This window comes from Portunus trituberculatus, chromosome 19 (genome assembly GCF_017591435.1).
Source record: "Portunus trituberculatus isolate SZX2019 chromosome 19, ASM1759143v1, whole genome shotgun sequence".
Classification (NCBI taxonomy): domain Eukaryota; kingdom Metazoa; phylum Arthropoda; class Malacostraca; order Decapoda; family Portunidae; genus Portunus; species Portunus trituberculatus.
In genome coordinates, this window is record NC_059273.1 from 5,186,709 (window position 1) to 5,204,402 (window position 17,694).

Here is a 17,694-nt window from a genome sequence, read left to right on the forward strand (position 1 = left end):
TTGAGAGTGACAGTTTCACTTACTTGGCTAGGTGCTTCTTCTTCTGGCTGTTCTTCTTCTTCCCTTGGCTTTCTCAATGTGAATGCTTCTTCAACCTCTTCTTCAACCACAATTGGCTTCTTCTTCTTTGGTTTCATCTTAATGCTAACCTGTTCTGTCACTTCCTCTTGTACTGTTGGTTCAGGTGATTTCTCCTTGATGGTCACTTCTGTCACCTCTTCCTTAGGTTCCTCTGGCTTCTTCTTCTTGGGTTTCTTGATAGTGATTTGTTCTGTGGGCTCCTCTTTCTCATCTTTGGGTTCTTCAGGCCTCTTGATAATAACTTCTTCTTCTACAGTTTCCTCCTTTTTGGAAATCTTCTTCTTGGGCTTCTTCTTTATAACAACTGTTTCTTCTGGCTCTGGAGATTTCTCCTCAACTTCATCTTTCTTCACTATTACAGTCTCTTCTGATACAACTTCCTCAGTGACAATGGATTTCTTCTTCTTTGGTTTCAACTTGATCTGAACCTCTTCACTGATTTCCTCAACCACCTGTTCCTCTGGTTCTTCTCTACGTATTGTTACTTCCTCTGTGACTTCCTCAACTACCTCTTCCTTCTTCTTCTTTGGTTTCAATTTGATAACTTCTTCTGTCACTTCTTCTGGTTCTTCTGGCTTTTTCTTAATGACCACTTCTTCAGTAACCTCTTCCTTCTCTGGCTCAGGCTTCTTCTTTGGCTTCTTCTTTATTGTTACTTCTTCAGTAACCTCCTCAACAACAGCTTCCTTAGGCTCCTCAAGCTTCTTCTTCTTAGGCTTCTTTATAGTTACCTCTTGTGAAATCTCTTCCTCAGGTTCCTTCTTCTTCTTGGGCTTCTTTTTGATGACCACAGTTTCCTCTTGTTCTGGAGACTTCTCCTTAACTTCCTCCTCTTTCACAGTGACAGTCTCCTCTGAAATAACTTCCTCCACAATGGACTTCTTCTTTTTCGGTTTCAGTTTGATCTGAACCTCTTCACTGATCTCCTCAATCACTTGCTCCTCTGGTTCCTCCTTGCGTATTGTTACCTCCTCAGCAACTTCTTCAGACTTCTTCTTCTTTGGTTTCTTAAGTGTAATTTGCTCTGTGGGCTCCTCCTTTTCTTCCTTAGGCTCCTCAGGCTTCTTAAGTACAACCTCTTCCTCTGGTTCTTCCTTTTTGGGAATCTTTTTCTTGGGCTTCTTCAAGACCACAGTTTCCTCTTGTTCTGGAGACTTCTCCTTAACTTCCTCCTCCTTCACTGTGACAGTCTCCTCTGAAATAACTTCCTCAACAATAGACTTCTTCTTGGGTTTCAACTTGATCTGAACCTCTTCACTGATTTCCTCAACCACCTGTTCTTCTGGTTCCTCCTTGCGTATTATTACTTCCTCAGCAACTTCCTCAGGCTCCTTCTTCTTCTTCTTTGGTTTCAATTTGATAACTTCTTCTGTCACTTCTTCTGGTTCATCTGGTTTCTTTTTAATGACCACTTCTTCAGTAACCTCTTCCTTCTCTGGCTCAGGCTTCTTCTTTGGCTTCTTCTTTATTGTTACTTCTTCAGTAACCTCCTCAACAACTGCTTCCTTAGGCTCCTCAAGCTTCTTCTTCTTCGGCTTCTTTATAGTTACCTCTTGTGAGATCTCTTCCTCAGGTTCCTTCTTCTTCTTGGGCTTCTTTTTGATGACCACAGTTTCCTCTTGTTCTGGCGACTTCTCCTTAACTTCCTCCTCCTTCACAGTGACAGTCTCCTCTGAAATAACTTCCTCCACAATGGACTTCTTCTTCTTGGGTTTCTTCATGATTGTCACTTCCTCGGTAATTTCTTCGGTGACCTTCTTGGGCTCAATAATTTCTATCACCTCTTCCTCAGCCTTCTTAATGATGACCTCCTCTTCTGGCTCTTCCTTTTTGGGAGCCTTTTTCTTTGGCTTTTTGAGGACCACAGTTTCTTCTTGTTCTGGAGACTTCTCCTTAACTTCCTCCACTGTGACAGTCTCCTCTGATATAACTTCCTCAACAATGGACTTCTTCTTCTTGGGTTTCAACTTTATCTGAACCTCTTCACTGATCTCCTCAACCACCTGTTCTTCTGGTTCTTCTTTGTGCAGTGTCACCTCCTCTACAACTTCCTCAGGCTCCTTCTTCTTTTTCTTGGGCTTCAGCTTGACAACTTCTTCTTTCACTTCTTCTGGCTCTTCAGGCTTCTTTTTCTTTGGTTTCTTCATGATTGTCACTTCCTCGCTAATCTCTTCGGTGACCTTCTTGGGCTCAATAATTTCTATCACCTCTTCCTCAGCCTTCTTAATTATGACCTCCTCCTCTGGTTCTTCCTTTTTAGGAGCCTTCTTCTTTGGCTTCTTGAGGACCACAGTTTCTTCTTGTTCTGGAGACTTCTCCTTAACTTCCTCTACAGTGACAGTCTCCTCTATAACTTCCATTTTCACTTCTTCCTCCTCTTTTGGCCTCTTCTTTACAATCACTTCTTCAGTAACCTCTTCCTTCTCTGGCTCAGGCTTCTTCTTTGGCTTCTTCTTTATTGTTACTTCTTCAGTAACCTCCTCAACAACTGCTTCCTTAGGCTCCTCAAGCTTCTTCTTCTTAGGCTTCTTTATAGTTACCTCTTGTGAAATCTCTTCCTCAGGTTCCTTCTTCTTCTTGGGCTTCTTTTTGATGACCACAGTTTCCTCTTGTTCTGGCGACTTCTCCTTAACTTCCTCCTCCTTCACAGTGACAATCTCCTCTGAAATAACTTCCTCCACAATGGACTTCTTCTTCTTGGGTTTCTTCATGATTGTCACTTCCTCGGTAATTTCTTCGGTGACCTTCTTGGGTTCAATAATTTCTATCACCTCTTCCTCAGCCTTCTTAATGATGACCTCCTCTTCTGGCTCTTCCTTTTTGGGAGCCTTTTTCTTTGGCTTCTTGAGGACCACAGTTTCTTCTTGTTCTGGAGACTTCTCCTTAACTTCCTCCACTGTGATAGTCTCCTCTGATATAACTTCCTCAACAATGGACTTCTTCTTCTTGGGTTTCAACTTTATCTGAACCTCTTCACTGATCTCTTCAACCACCTGTTCTTGTGGTTCTTCTTTAACTTCTTCAGGTTCCTTCTTCTTCTTGGGTTTTAGTTTAACAACTTCCTCCTTCACTTCTTCCACCTCTTCTGGCTTCTTCTTCTTTGGTTTCTTCTTAATTGTAATTTCTTCACTAATCTCTTCAGTAACCTTTTTGGGTTCAATCACTTCTATAACTTCCTCCTCAGCTTCTTTAATTATGACTTCTTCCTCTATCTTTTCCTTCTTATCTACCTCATCTTCCTCAACCACTTGTACAATCTTCTTTTCCTTTGATGGACCCTTTAGCACTATGACATCTTCCTGGTCAGCTCGAAGAAGCTCCTCTGTCACTGTCACCTTAGCTGTGTCTTCCTTAGCTTTAGCTTCTGTGAATGAATCTGGGGCAAGTTCTGTAGATATTTCAAATACTTGCAGGGAATCTTTTCGTCGTGGAATGGTAACAACTGCAGTTTCTTCCTTTTGTTTTGGAGTAGGCATTTCTTGTGTTTGGTCTTCAACTTGTACCTCACTCACTGAGAATGATTCCTGTGGACTGACAATTGGTTTTGCTGTCTCTGTTTTTGGTTTTTGTTCTTTGATGTCTCCAGGTAATTCCTTGACATTAATTTCTTCAACAGATATAGAGTCTCGTGGTGACCAGATTGACCTGGCTTTTTCTGTCTTTGGTTTCTTTTCTTCTATATCTTCATGTGATTCCTTCACTGCCACTTCTTCAATGGTGACTGATTGGTGAGGTGCAAACATTGAGGTAGCTTTCTCTATCTGCAGCTTGAGGTCCTCTAATGTTCCTGAAATGCCCTTTACCAAAACTTCTTCAACAGAAATAGATTCCTGTTCAGGGAACACTGACACAGCCTGTTCAGACTTTGGTTTTTTATCTGGAAGGTCTTCAGGAGCATCTTTTACTGAAACTTCCTCAATGGATAATGGTTCATGAGGAGATACAGTTGGTATGGCCTTTTCTGTCTTTGGCTTATGGTCAGCAATGTCTTCAGGAGCTTCTTTCACTGAGACCTCCTGGACAGCAATAGACTCTTGTTCAGACCATATTGATGTAGCCTTCTCTGTCTTGGGCTTCTTGTCTTTGATTTCTTCTGGCTCCTCCTTGACAGTAACCTCCTCCACAGTAACTGATTCATGAGGTGCTATGGAAGTGGTGGCTTGCTCAGTGGTGAGCTTCAGATCTTTCAGTGAGCCAGGTGCTTCCTTTACAGATACCTCCTCCACAGAGATTGATTCCTGTTCTGACAGAATTGATGTGGCTTGCTCAGTCTTGGGCTTATCCTCCTTCACTGTACCAGGAGCTTCTTTGACAGATACTTCCTGAACTGAAACAGATTCCTGTTCAGACCAGAGAGAAGTTGCCTTTTCAGTTTTCAGCTTCTGGTCAGCCAGATCGAATGGAGCTTCCTTGACCAAAATTTCTTGGACAGAAATTGATTCCTGTTCTGAAAGGATAGATATTGCTGTCTCCTCCTTTGGTTTCTTCTCGCTAATGTCTCCAGAAGTTTCCTTGACTGTGACCTCTTGTACAGTGATGGATTCATGGGGAGAAACAATGGAAGTGGCCTGTTCTGTCTTTGGCTTCCTGTCCTTCATGTCACCAGGAGCTTCTTTAACTGAAACTTCTTCAACAGTGATGGACTCTTGTTCAGAGAGAATAGAAGTTGCTTTGTCTGTCTTTGGTTTCTTCTCACTAATGTCTCCTGAAGTTTCCTTCACGGTGACCTCTTGTACAGTGATGGATTCATGAGGAGAAATGATGGAAGTGGCTTGTTCTGTCTTGGGCTTGGCTTGCTCCATGGTACCTGGAGCCTCCTTGACTGATACTTCCTGAACAGAAATGGACTCCTGTTGAGAGAAAATAGAAGTAGCCTGTTCTGTTTTAGGTTTATACTCACTGAAATCAGAGGGAGCTTCCTTGATGGACACTTCCTCCACTGTGACTGATTCATGTGGAGAGATGACTGAAGTGGCTTGTTCAGTCTTGGGCTTGGCTTGCTCCATGGTTCCAGGAGCCTCCTTTACTGACACCTCAGCAACAGAAATGGATTCCTGTTCTGAGAAGATAGATGTTGCCTTCTCAGACTTGGGTTTCTTTTCGCTAATGTCTCCTGAAGTTTCCTTCACTGTAACCTCTTGTACAGTGATGGATTCAAGAGGAGAAATGATGGAAGTGGCCTGTTCTGTCCTGGGCTTGGCTTGCTCCATGGTACCTGGAGCTTCCTTGACTGATACCTCCTGAACAGAAATAGACTCCTGCTCTGACCAAATGGAAGTAGCTTTCTCTGACTTAGGTTTATGCTCACTCAATTCAGAAGGAGATTCTTTGACTGATACTACCTGCACTGAAAGAGACTCATGAGGGGTAATTACTGAGATAGCCTGTTCAGTCTTGGGTTTGGCATCCTTCATAGTTGCAGGAGCCTCCTTTACTGACACCTCTGCAATAGAAATTGATTCTTGTTCAGATAAGATAGATGTAGCTTTGTCTGATTTGGGTTTATGTTCAGTGATGTCTGCAAAGGTTTCTTTAGCTGTAACCTCCTGAATTGTGAGAGACTCATGTGGAGAGACAGTGAATGTGGCCTGTTCAGTCTTGGTTTTTCTGTCCTTCATGTCACCGTGAGATTCTTTAACTGATACCTGGTGTACAGATATGGATTCTTGTTCTGAGAGAATGGATGTAGCTTTTTCTGTTTGGGGTTTCTTTTCTGTAATGTCTCCAGAAGTCTCCTTGACTGTAACCTCGTGTACAGTAAGAGACTCGAAAGGAGAAATTTTGGACATGGCTTGTTCTGTTTTGGGTTTAGTGTCATCAAAATCACCAGGAGTTTCTTTAACTGTAACTTCTTCTACATTTAGAGATTCATGAGGAGATATGATGGAAGTGGCTTGCTCTGTTTTTGGCTTGGCCTCTTCTATGTCACCATGAGCCTCCTTGACTGTCACCTCTTGTACAGAGATGGACTCTTGTTCAGACAGAATAGAGGTTGCTTTGTCTGTCTTTGGTTTCTTCTCACTAATGTCTCCAGAGCTTTCCTTCACAGTGACCTCTTGTACAGTGATGGATTCATGAGGAGAAATGATGGAAGTGGCTTGTTCTGTCTTTGGCTTGGCTTGCTCCATGGTGCCAGGAGCTTCCTTGACTGATACTTCCTGAACAGAAATGGACTCCTGCTCTGACAAGATTGAAGTTGCTTGTTCCTTTTTAGGTTTACGTTCACTGAAGTCAGAAGGAGCTTCCTTGATGGACACTTCCTCCACTGTGAGTGATTCGTGTGGGGAGATGATTGAAGTGGCTTGCTCAGTCTTGGGCTTGATATCCTTTACTTCACCAGGAGCCTCCTTTACTGACACCTCCTGTACAGATATTGACTTTTGTTCAGACCAAATGGAAGTTGCCTTTTCTGTCTTTGGCTTATGGTCAGCAATGTCTTCAGGAGCTTCTTTCACTGAGACCTCCTGGACAGCAATAGACTCTTGTTCAGACCATATTGATGTAGCCTTCTCTGTCTTGGGCTTCTTGTCTTTGATTTCTTCTGGCTCCTCCTTGACAGTAACCTCCTCCACAGTAACTGATTCATGAGGTGCTATGGAAGTGGTGGCTTGCTCAGTGGTGAGCTTCAGATCTTTCAGTGAGCCAGGTGCTTCCTTTACAGATACCTCCTCCACAGAGATTGATTCCTGTTCTGACAGAATTGATGTGGCTTGCTCAGTCTTGGGCTTTTTCTCCTTCACTGTACCAGGAGCTTCTTTGACAGATACCTCCTGAACCGAAATAGATTCTTGTTCAGACCAAATAGAAGTTGCCTTTTCAGTTTTCAGCTTCTGGTCAGCCAGATTGGATGGAGCTTCCTTGACCAAAATTTCTTGGACAGAAATTGATTCCTGTTCTGAAAGGATAGATTCTGCTGTCTCCTCCTTTGGTTTCTTCTCGCTAATGTCTCCAGAAGTTTCCTTGACTGTGACCTCTTGTACAGTGATGGATTCATGGGGAGAAACAATGGAAGTGGCCTGTTCTGTCTTTGGCTTCCTGTCCTTCATGTCACCATGAGATTCCTTCACTGTGACCTCTTGTACAGAAATTGATTCCTGTTCAGACAGAATGGAAGTTGCCTTGTCTGTCTTTGGTTTCTTATCAACAACCTCTCCTGAGGTTTCCTTAACTGTAACTTCTTGTACGTTAACAGATACATGAGGAGCAATAATTGATGTTGCTTGCTCTGTCTTTGGTTTGGCCTCTTCTATGTCACCATGAGCCTCCTTTACTGTCACCTCTTGTACAGTGATTGACTCTTGTTCAGACAGAATAGAAGTTGCTTTGTCTGTCTTTGGTTTCTTTTCAGATATATCTCCTGAGCTTTCCTTCACAGTGACCTCTTGTACAGTGATGGATTCATGAGGAGAAATAATGGAAGTGGCTTGTTCAGTCTTGGGCTTGGCTTGCTCCATGGTTCCAGGAGCCTCCTTTACTGACACCTCAGCAACAGAAATGGATTCTTGTTCTGAGAAGATAGATGTTGCCTTCTCAGACTTGGGTTTCTTCTCACTAATGTCTCCAGAAGTTTCCTTGACTGTGACCTCTTGTACAGTGATGGATTCATGGGGAGAAACAATGGAAGTGGCCTGTTCTGTCTTGGGCTTCCTGTCCTTCATGTCACCATGAGATTCCTTCACTGTGACCTCTTGTACAGAAATTGATTCCTGTTCAGACAGAATGGAAGTTGCCTTCTCTTTCTTTGGTTTTCTCTCAGCAACCTCTCCAGGAGTTTCTTTGACAGTAACTTCTTGTACAGTCACTGATACATGAGGAGAAATGATTGAAATGGCTTGTTCAGTCTTTGGCTGGCTGTCTTTGACATCACCATGAGCCTCCTTGACTGTGACCTCTTGTACAAAGATGGACTCTTGTTCAGATAAAACGGAGGTGGCTTTGTCTGTCTTTGGTTTCTTTTCAGATATGTCTCCAGATGTTTCCTTCACGGTGACCTCTTGTACAGTGATGGATTCATGAGGAGAAACAATGGAAGTAGCCTGTTCTGTCTTGGGCTTCCTGTCTTTCATGTCACCATGAGATTCCTTCACTGTGACCTCTTGTACAAATATGGGCTCTTGTTCAGACAGAATGGAAGTTGCCTTGTCTGTTTTAGGCTTCTTCTCTGCAATGTCCCCTGAAGTTTCCTTGACTGTGACCTCTTGTACAGTGATGGATTCATGAGGAGAAACAATAGAAGTGGCCTGTTCTGTTTTTGGCTTCCTGTCCTTCATATCACCATGAGATTCCTTCACCGTGACCTCTTGTACAAAGATGGGCTCTTGTTCAGATAAGATAGAAGTTGCTTTGTCTGTCTTTGGTTTCTTCTCACTAATGTCTCCAGAAGTTTCCTTCACGGTGACCTCTTGTACAGTGATGGATTCGTGAGGAGAAATGATGGAAGTGGCTTGTTCTGTCTTTGGCTTGGCTTGCTCCATGGTGCCTGGAGCCTCTTTGACTGATACTTCCTGAACAAAAATGGATTCTTGTTCTGACAAAATTGAAGTAGCCTGTTGCTTTTTGGGTTTACATTCACTGAAGTCAGAGGGAGCTTCCTTGATGGACACTTCCTCCACTGTGACTGATTCGTGTGGAGCAATACCCAAAGTGGCTTGTTCAGTCTTGGGCTTGGCATCCTTCATGGTTCCAGGAGCCTCCTTTACTGACACCTCAGCAACAGAAATGGATTCCTGTTCTGAGAAGATAGATGTTGCCTTCTCAGACTTGGGTTTCTTCTCGCTAATGTCTCCAGAAGTTTCCTTGACTGTGACCTCTTGTACAGTGATGGATTCATGGGGAGAAACAATGGAAGTGGCCTGTTCTGTCTTTGGCTTTCTGTCCTTCATGTCACCATGAGATTCCTTCACTGTGACCTCTTGTACAGAAATTGATTCCTGTTCAGACAGAATGGAAGTTGCTTTGTCTGTTTTAGGCTTCTTCTCTGCAATGTCCCCTGAAGTTTCCTTGACTGTGACCTCTTGTACAGTGATGGATTCATGAGGAGAAACAATAGAAGTGGCCTGTTCTGTTTTTGGCTTCCTGTCCTTCATATCACCATGAGATTCCTTCACTGTGACCTCTTGTACAAAGATGGGCTCTTGTTCAGATAAGATAGAAGTCGCTTTATCTGTCTTTGGTTTCTTTTCAGATATATCTCCAGAAGTTTCCTTCACGGTGACCTCTTGTACAGTGATAGATTCGTGAGGAGAAATGATGGAAGTGGCTTGTTCTGTCTTGGGCTTGGCTTGCTCCATGGTGCCTGGAGCCTCTTTGACTGATACTTCCTGAACAGAAATGGACTCCTGTTGAGAGAAAATAGAAGTAGCCTGTTCCTTTTTGGGTTTACGTTCACTGAAGTCAGAGGGAGCTTCCTTGATGGACACTTCCTCCACTGTGACTGATTCGTGTGGAGCAATGCCCAAAGTGGCTTGTTCAGTCTTGGGCTTGGCATCCTTCATGGTTCCAGGAGCCTCCTTTACTGACACCTCAGCAACAGAGATGGATTCCTGTTCTGAGAAGATAGATGTTGCCTTCTCAGACTTGGGTTTCTTCTCACTAATGTCTCTAGAAGTTTCCTTGACTGTGACCTCTTGTACAGTGATGGATTCATGGGGAGAAACAATGGAAGTGGCCTGTTCTGTCTTTGGCTTCCTGTCCTTCATATCACCATGAGATTCCTTCACTGTGACCTCTTGTACAAAGATGGGCTCTTGTTCAGATAAGATAGAAATTGCTTTGTCTGTCTTTGGTTTCTTTTCAGAAATATCAGATGGTTCTTCTTTTACTGAAATTTCTTGTACAGTAATTGACTCAAGTGGTGCTATAACTGATACAGCCTGCTCCTCCTTGGGCTTGGCATCCATCATGGTGCCGGGTGCTTCCTTCACTGATACCTCTTGAACAAAAATCGATTCATACTGTGAAAGAATTGATGTAGCCACCTCTGACTTAGGCTTCTTTTCAGATATATCCTGTGGTGCTTCCTTAACTGCAACTTCTTGAACTGAGAAAGATTCAAGAGTTGAGAATATCGAGGTAGCCTGTTCAGTCTTGGGTTTCAAGTCTTTCATTGAGCCTGAAGTCTCCTTAACAGAAACTTCGTGAACAGAAATAGATTCTTGAGGAGAAAATACAGATATTGCCTGCTCAGTTTTAGGCTTAGCTTCCTTGATATCTCCAGGCGCTTCCTTGATTGATACTTCTTGAATGGTTAGGGACTCAAGAGGAGCAATAACTGATGTAGCTGTAACTCTCTTTGGTCTTGATTCATCCACAGATCCAGGGGCTTCCTTAACTGATACTTCTTCAATTGAAATGGACTCCTGTTCAGGTAATACCGATTTAGCTGTTTCTGCTTTTGGCAGCTTAATAGCCTTTTCTTCTGTCACAGTTTCAACGACAACTTCCTGAGATCCTGAGACATGTGTAGCCTGTTCCAGTACAATCTTACCTGTAGCCAGAATGTGTTGTTCAGGTTTTATTATGCCTGGAAGTATGTCAGGATGTTGTTGAGTGACTTGTGTAGAAATGTGCGGTGTGAAATTAAGTTTAGCGTGAGTGGTACCTGAAACATCTAGTGTAGAAACACTACCCTCCTGTTCACCAACCTCGGGATGGACAACGTTGGCCAAATGCATGGGAGTGATCACTGGTTTGGCTTTTACATTGTGTACAAACGGTTTTTCACTAACATAAGATTCTTCCTTTATTTCTGAACTAATTTCTGACACTGACACTGACTGCATTTCTTCGACACTTGGAACAGCTGTTTTACCTTCCTCTTTCTTTTCAGACAAGATGTTTCCAGCTTCACTAACGTCATGTTGCAACACCTCTGTGGCTTGCTGTGTGTTCAGAGTGAGGGTTGCAGTTTTCTTCTCAATCACTTCACTATCAGCCAATTTCTGTAGGCTGTCTTCAGGTTCAACATTAGTAGAGATTGCCACAACGTGACCAGACACTCGAGCGGCTGCTTTAATTTTCGATGGTTCTGGGGCAACAGTATCAAAGGTGTTTTCAGATTCATGTATTTGAACTTCTTGCACTTGAACTGTATCCTGAGGAATAACATCAGGTCTGGCTCTGCTTCTTGGCGCTTGCCTTTCAAAGCGTTTAGTAATGGGATCTTCGGTTTGTGTCTCTGTAATGAGCAAAGACCAGAACCCAGGTGTCTGGAACTCCTTGGGAACAATGGAAATTGTCTTCTCCCCTTCATACTCTTCTTCTTTGTGATGCACCATGGCTTCACTAATTGAGGCAGCACTGTGAAGCTCATGGCTGGGGTTGGCTTGCTCTTCCTTCAATTCTTCCAAGGTGAGAGTGTGTGTGCTTGAGTCTGCTGTTACCTCAGATACAGTGAGAGGTTGCAGTGGCTGTATCATATCAGATTGCAATGAGACAGTTCCTGGTTTTTCTAGTTCGAGTATTCCTTCCTTATCCTTGGTTTCTGTCTCAATTACAGACACAGCTGTTTGAGGGATGAAGAATGGCTTGACTTGCGACTCAACTGGTTTCTGTTCTTGAAGGTCTTTTATGGGAGACTCAGATCGTGTTTCACTAATTTGGAGAGGTGCCTTTGCACTTTCAAACTCCACTTTAGCAAGATCTTCTACTGGTTTTTCTTGTACATAGATACCTTCCTTTTCATTGATTCCCACATCACAAGATGAGGCAATCTTGTGGGCAAAGAGGGACACTGATGCAGATTCTGAGGGCTGAACTTTGTCTGCTGCCAACTCTGACACACTGGAAGCTATGCATGTTTCCTGCACAACCAATGGAATGTTTGGTGCTTCTGTTTGGCTTGCAAGGGACACTGTGGGGAGTTTACTAGGTTCATGTATTCCTTCCCTTTCATGCAGTATGACTTCTGATACAGTGGCAGTTCTTGTGGAAACCAGTGAACCTGTTCCTTCTTCAGTCTTAGGCTTGGGAGCAGGTATAAATTCTGCTGTAGAAGAATGTGGCTGGACTTCTGAGACAGTGACGGCTTCTCCTGTACTGATACTGCCTTCTGCCAGTTGAGCTTCAGGCTTTTCTTCTTTGTACACTCCTTCTCGTTCATTCGTTACAATGCCAGATGATAGAGCCACTTTTGTTGCCTGTGTAAGCTCTACCTTAGCATTCTCCATAGCAGGTGCAGGCTTCTCCAGCATCTTTCCAATTGCCTCTTCACTCTCTATCTCTGTCACAAGAAGTGGTTCCAGTCCTCCATTTATTTTTGACTTGAGCTGCAATGGAGTAGGTTTTGATTCGGTAAATACACTTTCCTTCTCATGAGTATCTGTCTCCTGTATTGACACTGCCTTCTTTTCCTCAAATCCTGTTGTTGCTTCTCTGGACTGAGGCTTTTCTGGAACAGGCAAGTCTTTGACAGATGAGGCAGCACAGACCTCCTGAATGACAGCAGATGGCATGCCCTCTACCATATCAGTCTTGGCAGTGATCAATGGCAGCTTGTCTGGACTGTAGTCTTCCTCCACCTGTGCAGTCTCAATTTCAGTTACAGCTGTGGCATGATAGCCCCTCAAGTCAATTGAAGCAATCTCTTCCAGAGGTGCTTCAGGTATGAAATCTTGTGTGCTGTCTTGAATTGTGCTCTGTGTTATGTGTAAGGCTTCATGACCTGGGAGTTGCTCTAGACTTGCAACATGAGAGAATCTTGGAATTTCTTTGAATTCTTCCTCTTTGAAGTTGACTGAAACTTCAGAGACTCGTACAGACTTCTGTGGGATAATTGAGGCACTGGCCATGTCTGAGGAAGGTTTGCTTTCTTTCAAGTCCCTGAGTGGGGACTGAGCCTTAACTTCTTTAACTTCAACGGAGTATTCACTACATTCCAATGTTCCTTCCAACTTTACATCTGCTGTCTTAGCAGGCTGGAAGTCCTTCTCTTTCTGATGAGTTTGAGACTCTAGAATTTCAAGAGCCTTTTGTGGAATAAAACTAGATTTAGCTTTACTAGTAAGAAGCTCTGGCTTACTTAGTTCATCAACTGGCAGCTGAACTTCTGTGTCTGAAACTGCAATTGGATGGAAAGTATTCATGTCTATTCCCTCAGCAAACTCCTCCTTGGGTCGCTTGATCTTCAGAGGAGCTTCACTTTCTTGGACTTGTGAAGATGAAATAACAATAGAAGTGTTCTTAGAGTGAATAACTTCAGCACGTTCTTCTGTCAATTTTGGCTTAGTCAACTCACGTATGGGAGACTCTGCCTTCACTTCAGACACAGCAAGTGCTTCTCTCTTGTCATCAGTCTGAGTTGCATGAACCATTACTAGTTTGTCTGATTTGTATTCTTTATATGTATCATGCTGCTGAGTCTCAAGGATGCTAAGTGGCATGCTCTCCATCATGGAGGTTCTGGCAGTTTGCTCTTGATCAATGTGAGACTTCCAGGTGGCGGCATCTTCCTGCACATCATGGCCATGAACAGTTAGCGGCTGCAGGGGTTGCTCCTGTGATAGCTTTCCTTGTTGTTGCAAAGCAGTTGGCTGAGTGAAAACATCTTCTTTATCAGCCTTGAAGGTCTCAGACACATGAATGTGCCTGTGCTCTTGTACATGTGGCTTGGCTTTTTCAAAGGTTTCGCTCACTTTTTCCCATGGTTTTGTGCCTTCCTCTGGCTTTGTCTCAGCAATCATTACTGCTTCTGCTTCTTTCCTAACAGTTGTCTGTTTAGTGACTGCTGACTTTGGAGCCTTTGACTGGTACTGATCCTCTGCATCATGGACCAACACCTCTTCTGTGAGTGCAACACTTTGCCCCTCAACACCACACTTCAGGTTCTGATACTTTCTATCTGCTTTCTTAAGCTCTTCAATGGTCTCATGAGCCATTTGTTCAGTAACCTCCAATGTGTGCTGAGCATCTTGGCCTAAGAGCTTGGCTTTATGTGTAGTTTTCAAGAAATCTGATAAATCAGCTGTAGATTCTTCGGTCCTGTGGTCAAGTGTTGTTATGGCTTGTAGAGGCTCAACTCTGCCAACAGCCTCCTGAGTATGTATCTTTTCAGGCTCAAACTGAGTACTTCCTTCCTTCAAGTAAACCTCTGAGACTGAGAAGGAGTCATGTTCCATAACAATGACTTGTTCTTCAGCACAGTCTGCAGTTGCCCTTGCAGGTCGCTTCAGAGGTGCTGGCTGCTCTTCTGGAAGCCTCTCAGTTATCACAAGGGAATCCTGTAAGTCTTCTGTGACATTTGCTTGGACCTTTTCAGTTTCATCCTCTTGGAAGGTTCCACAAGAATCTGCTAAGTTTGTATCTGTGACCTGTAAAGACAAAGAGGGAACCACATTTGGTTTGATGGTCTGTGTTTTGAAGGGCACTTTGTGACCTTCACGCCAAGGAGCTGGCTCTTCTTGTGCAATATTCTCAGTCACAGTGAGAGAAGCTCGAAGATCTTCAGTGACCTTTGCCTTTACTTCTTCACCTTTCTCTGTTTTTAGAATAGCATATGAATCTTCCACTTTAGTGTCTGTGACTGTGAGTGGCTGTGATGACACAAAGTCAGGTTGAATGGTTCGTGTCTTGAAGGGCACCTTCTCTCCCTCCTTCCATGGAGTAGGCTCCTCTTGTGCAATGTTCTCTGTCACAGTCAGAGAAGTTCTCAGATCCTCAGTAACCTTTGCCTTCACCTCTTCAGCCTTTTCTGGCTTCAGTATACTGTATGAGTCTTCCACCTTAGTGTCTGTGACTGTGAGTGGCTGTGAAGACACAAAATCAGGCTTGATACTCTGAGTTTTGAAGGGCACCTTCTCACCTTCTTTCCATGGAGTTGGTTGTTCATGGGTAATGTTTTCTGTCACAGTCAGGGAAGTTCTCAGATCCTCAGTAACCTTTGCCTTCACCTCTTCACCCTTGTCTGGCTTCAGAATGCTGTATGAGTCTTCCACCTTGGTGTCTGTCACTGTGAGTGGCTGTGATGAGACAAAATCTGGTTGAATACTCTGTGTCTTGAAGGGCACCTTTTCACCTTCTTTCCAGGGTGTTGGCTCCTCATGGGCAATATTTTCTGTTATGGTGAGTGAAGACCTCAGATCTTCAGTAACCTTAGCTGTCATTTCTTCACCTTTCTCTGTCTTCAAAATACTATATGAGTCTTCCACCTTAGTGTCTGTAACTGTGAGTGGCTGTGATGACACAAAATCAGGCTTGATGCTCTGAGTTTTGAAGGGCACCTTCTCTCCCTCTTTCCATGGTGTTGGCTCTTCATGGGAAATGTTCTCTGTCACAGTCAGAGAAGTTCTTAGATCCTCAGTAACTCGTGCCTTTACCTCTTCACCCTTGTCTGGCTTCAGAATAGAGTAGGAGTCCTCCACCTTGGTGTCCGTCACTGTGAGTGGTTGTGATGAGACAAAATCAGGCTGAATGTTATGTGTCTTGAACGGAACCTTTTCACCTTTGCGCCAGGGTGTTGGCTCCTCATGGGCAATGTTCTCTGTTACTGTCAGAGAAGTTCTTAGATCCTCAGTAACCTTAGCTTGCACCTCTTCACCTTTCTCTGTTTTCAGAATAGAGTATGAGTCTTCCACCTTGGTGTCTGTGACTGTGAGTGGCTGTGAAGACACAAAATCAGGCTTGATACTCTGAGTTTTGAAGGGCACCTTCTCACCTTCTTTCCATGGAGTTGGCTGTTCATGGGTAATGTTCTCTGTCACAGTCAGGGAAGTTCTTAGATCTTCAGTAACCTTAGCTGTCACTTCTTCACCCTTGTCTGGCTTTAGAATACTGTATGAGTCTTCCACCTTGGTGTCTGTCACTGTGAGTGGCTGTGAAGACACAAAATCAGGCTTGATACTCTGAGTTTTGAAGGGCACCTTCTCACCTTCTTTCCATGGAGTTGGTTGTTCATGGGTAATGTTTTCTGTCACAGTCAGGGAAGTTCTCAGATCCTCAGTAACCTTTGCCTTCACCTCTTCACCCTTGTCTGGCTTCAGAATGCTGTATGAGTCTTCCACCTTGGTGTCTGTCACTGTGAGTGGCTGTGATGAGACAAAATCTGGTTGAATACTCTGTGTCTTGAAGGGCACCTTCTCACCTTCTTTCCAGGGTGTTGGCTCCTCATGGGCCACATTCTCTGTTACTGTCAGAGAAGTTCTTAGATCTTCAGTAACCTTAGCTACTACTTCTTCACCCTTCTCTGTCTTTAGAATACTGTAAGAGTCTTCCACCTTGGTGTCTGTGACTGTGAGTGGCTGTGATGAGACCAGATCTGGTTTGATGCTTTGTGTTTTGAAGGGTACCTTCTCTCCCCTCTTCCAGGGTGTTGGCTCCTCATGGGCAATGTTCTCTGTTACTGTCAGAGAAGTCCTCAGGTCCTCAGTAACTCTTGCCTTCACCTCTTCACCCTTTTCTGGCTTCAGAATTGAGAATGAATCTTCCACCTTGGTGTCTATAACTGTGAGTGGCTGTGATGAGACAAAATCAGGCTTAATGCTCTGAGTTTTGAAGGGAACCTTCTCTCCCTTTTGCCATGGTGTTGGCTCTTCATGGGTAATGTTCTCTGTCACAGTTAGAGACATTCTTAGATCTTCAGTAACCCTTGCTTTCACTTCTTCACCCTTTTCTGGTTTCAGAATAGAGTAGGAGTCCTCCACCTTGGTGTCTGTGACTGTGAGTGGCTGTGATGAGACTAGGTTAGGTTTGATGTTTTCTGTCTTGAAAGGCACTTTCTCACCTTTGTGCCATGGTGTTGATTGTTCCTCTGCAATCTTTTCAGTAACAGTAATTGAGTCCAACAAGTCTTCTTTAATTGTTGCCTTTGCTTCTTTTCCTTTCTCAGTTGTCAAAGAAATGCAAGTATCCTCCACTTCAGTGTCTGTTACCTGAAGTGGCTGTGAAGCCACAAACTCTGGAGTAATACTGATAGACTTTTTCAAATGGATCTTTTCTCCTTGTATCCATGGACCTGTTTGTTCCTCGGGACGATTTTCTGTAACAGTTAGTGAATCTTTGACATCCTCAGTAACAGTTTGCTTTGCCTTTTCTTTCTTAGGCTTTGGCTTTTCAAAAACTGTTGCTTCTTCCAGTGACATTTCAACAGTCTCACTTCTCTCCCTGGATGGCGTTCGCATGAGCTTTTTGGTTATATCCTCAGACTCTGTTTCTGTGGATATCATGGAAGGAATAATTGAGTTTATAGTTTGATCTTGTATTGTAATGTGTTGGTGGTGTGTGGGAACATGAACCTGGATGACACTAGACACAGGGACAACAGGTTGGACAGCTGTTGAAGAGATTACCATCTTATTTGAGGAATCCCTTATTTGAGGTTCAGGGAAGGAAGATATGTGTGACTGAGCCTGTAATGTTGGTGCCTCTTTTGTGCATATGTTCTCACCAAAATCAATCTGATCATTCCACTCGCTCTCATTATCTTCCTCTACTCGAATAGTGCGTGATCTCAAGTCAGGGTGTGGCAGTGATGGCCCCACAAATGTCAGTGTTTCTAAAACACTCACTCTCTCAAATTCAAATTTAGACAGTTTGGCTTGACATTTTATGATCTGAGGAATTGGTTTGAGCTCTTCAAGGAACACCTCATCATTACCACATTGTGCTATCTCCTCATGATAC

The 17,694-nt window shown here is 43.6% G+C and overlaps 1 protein-coding gene across 1 annotated transcript in view; it reads right to left on the reverse strand.

Annotated features, from left to right (window-relative positions):
- The window catches only part of LOC123506322 (titin-like), a 170,244-nt gene that overhangs the window by 22,634 nt on the left and 129,916 nt on the right, over positions 1-17,694 (reverse strand). Inside the window, 1 exon segment of the mRNA XM_045258289.1 lies at positions 2-17,224. Within this exon segment, the coding sequence (XP_045114224.1) occupies positions 2-17,224 (17,223 nt within the window).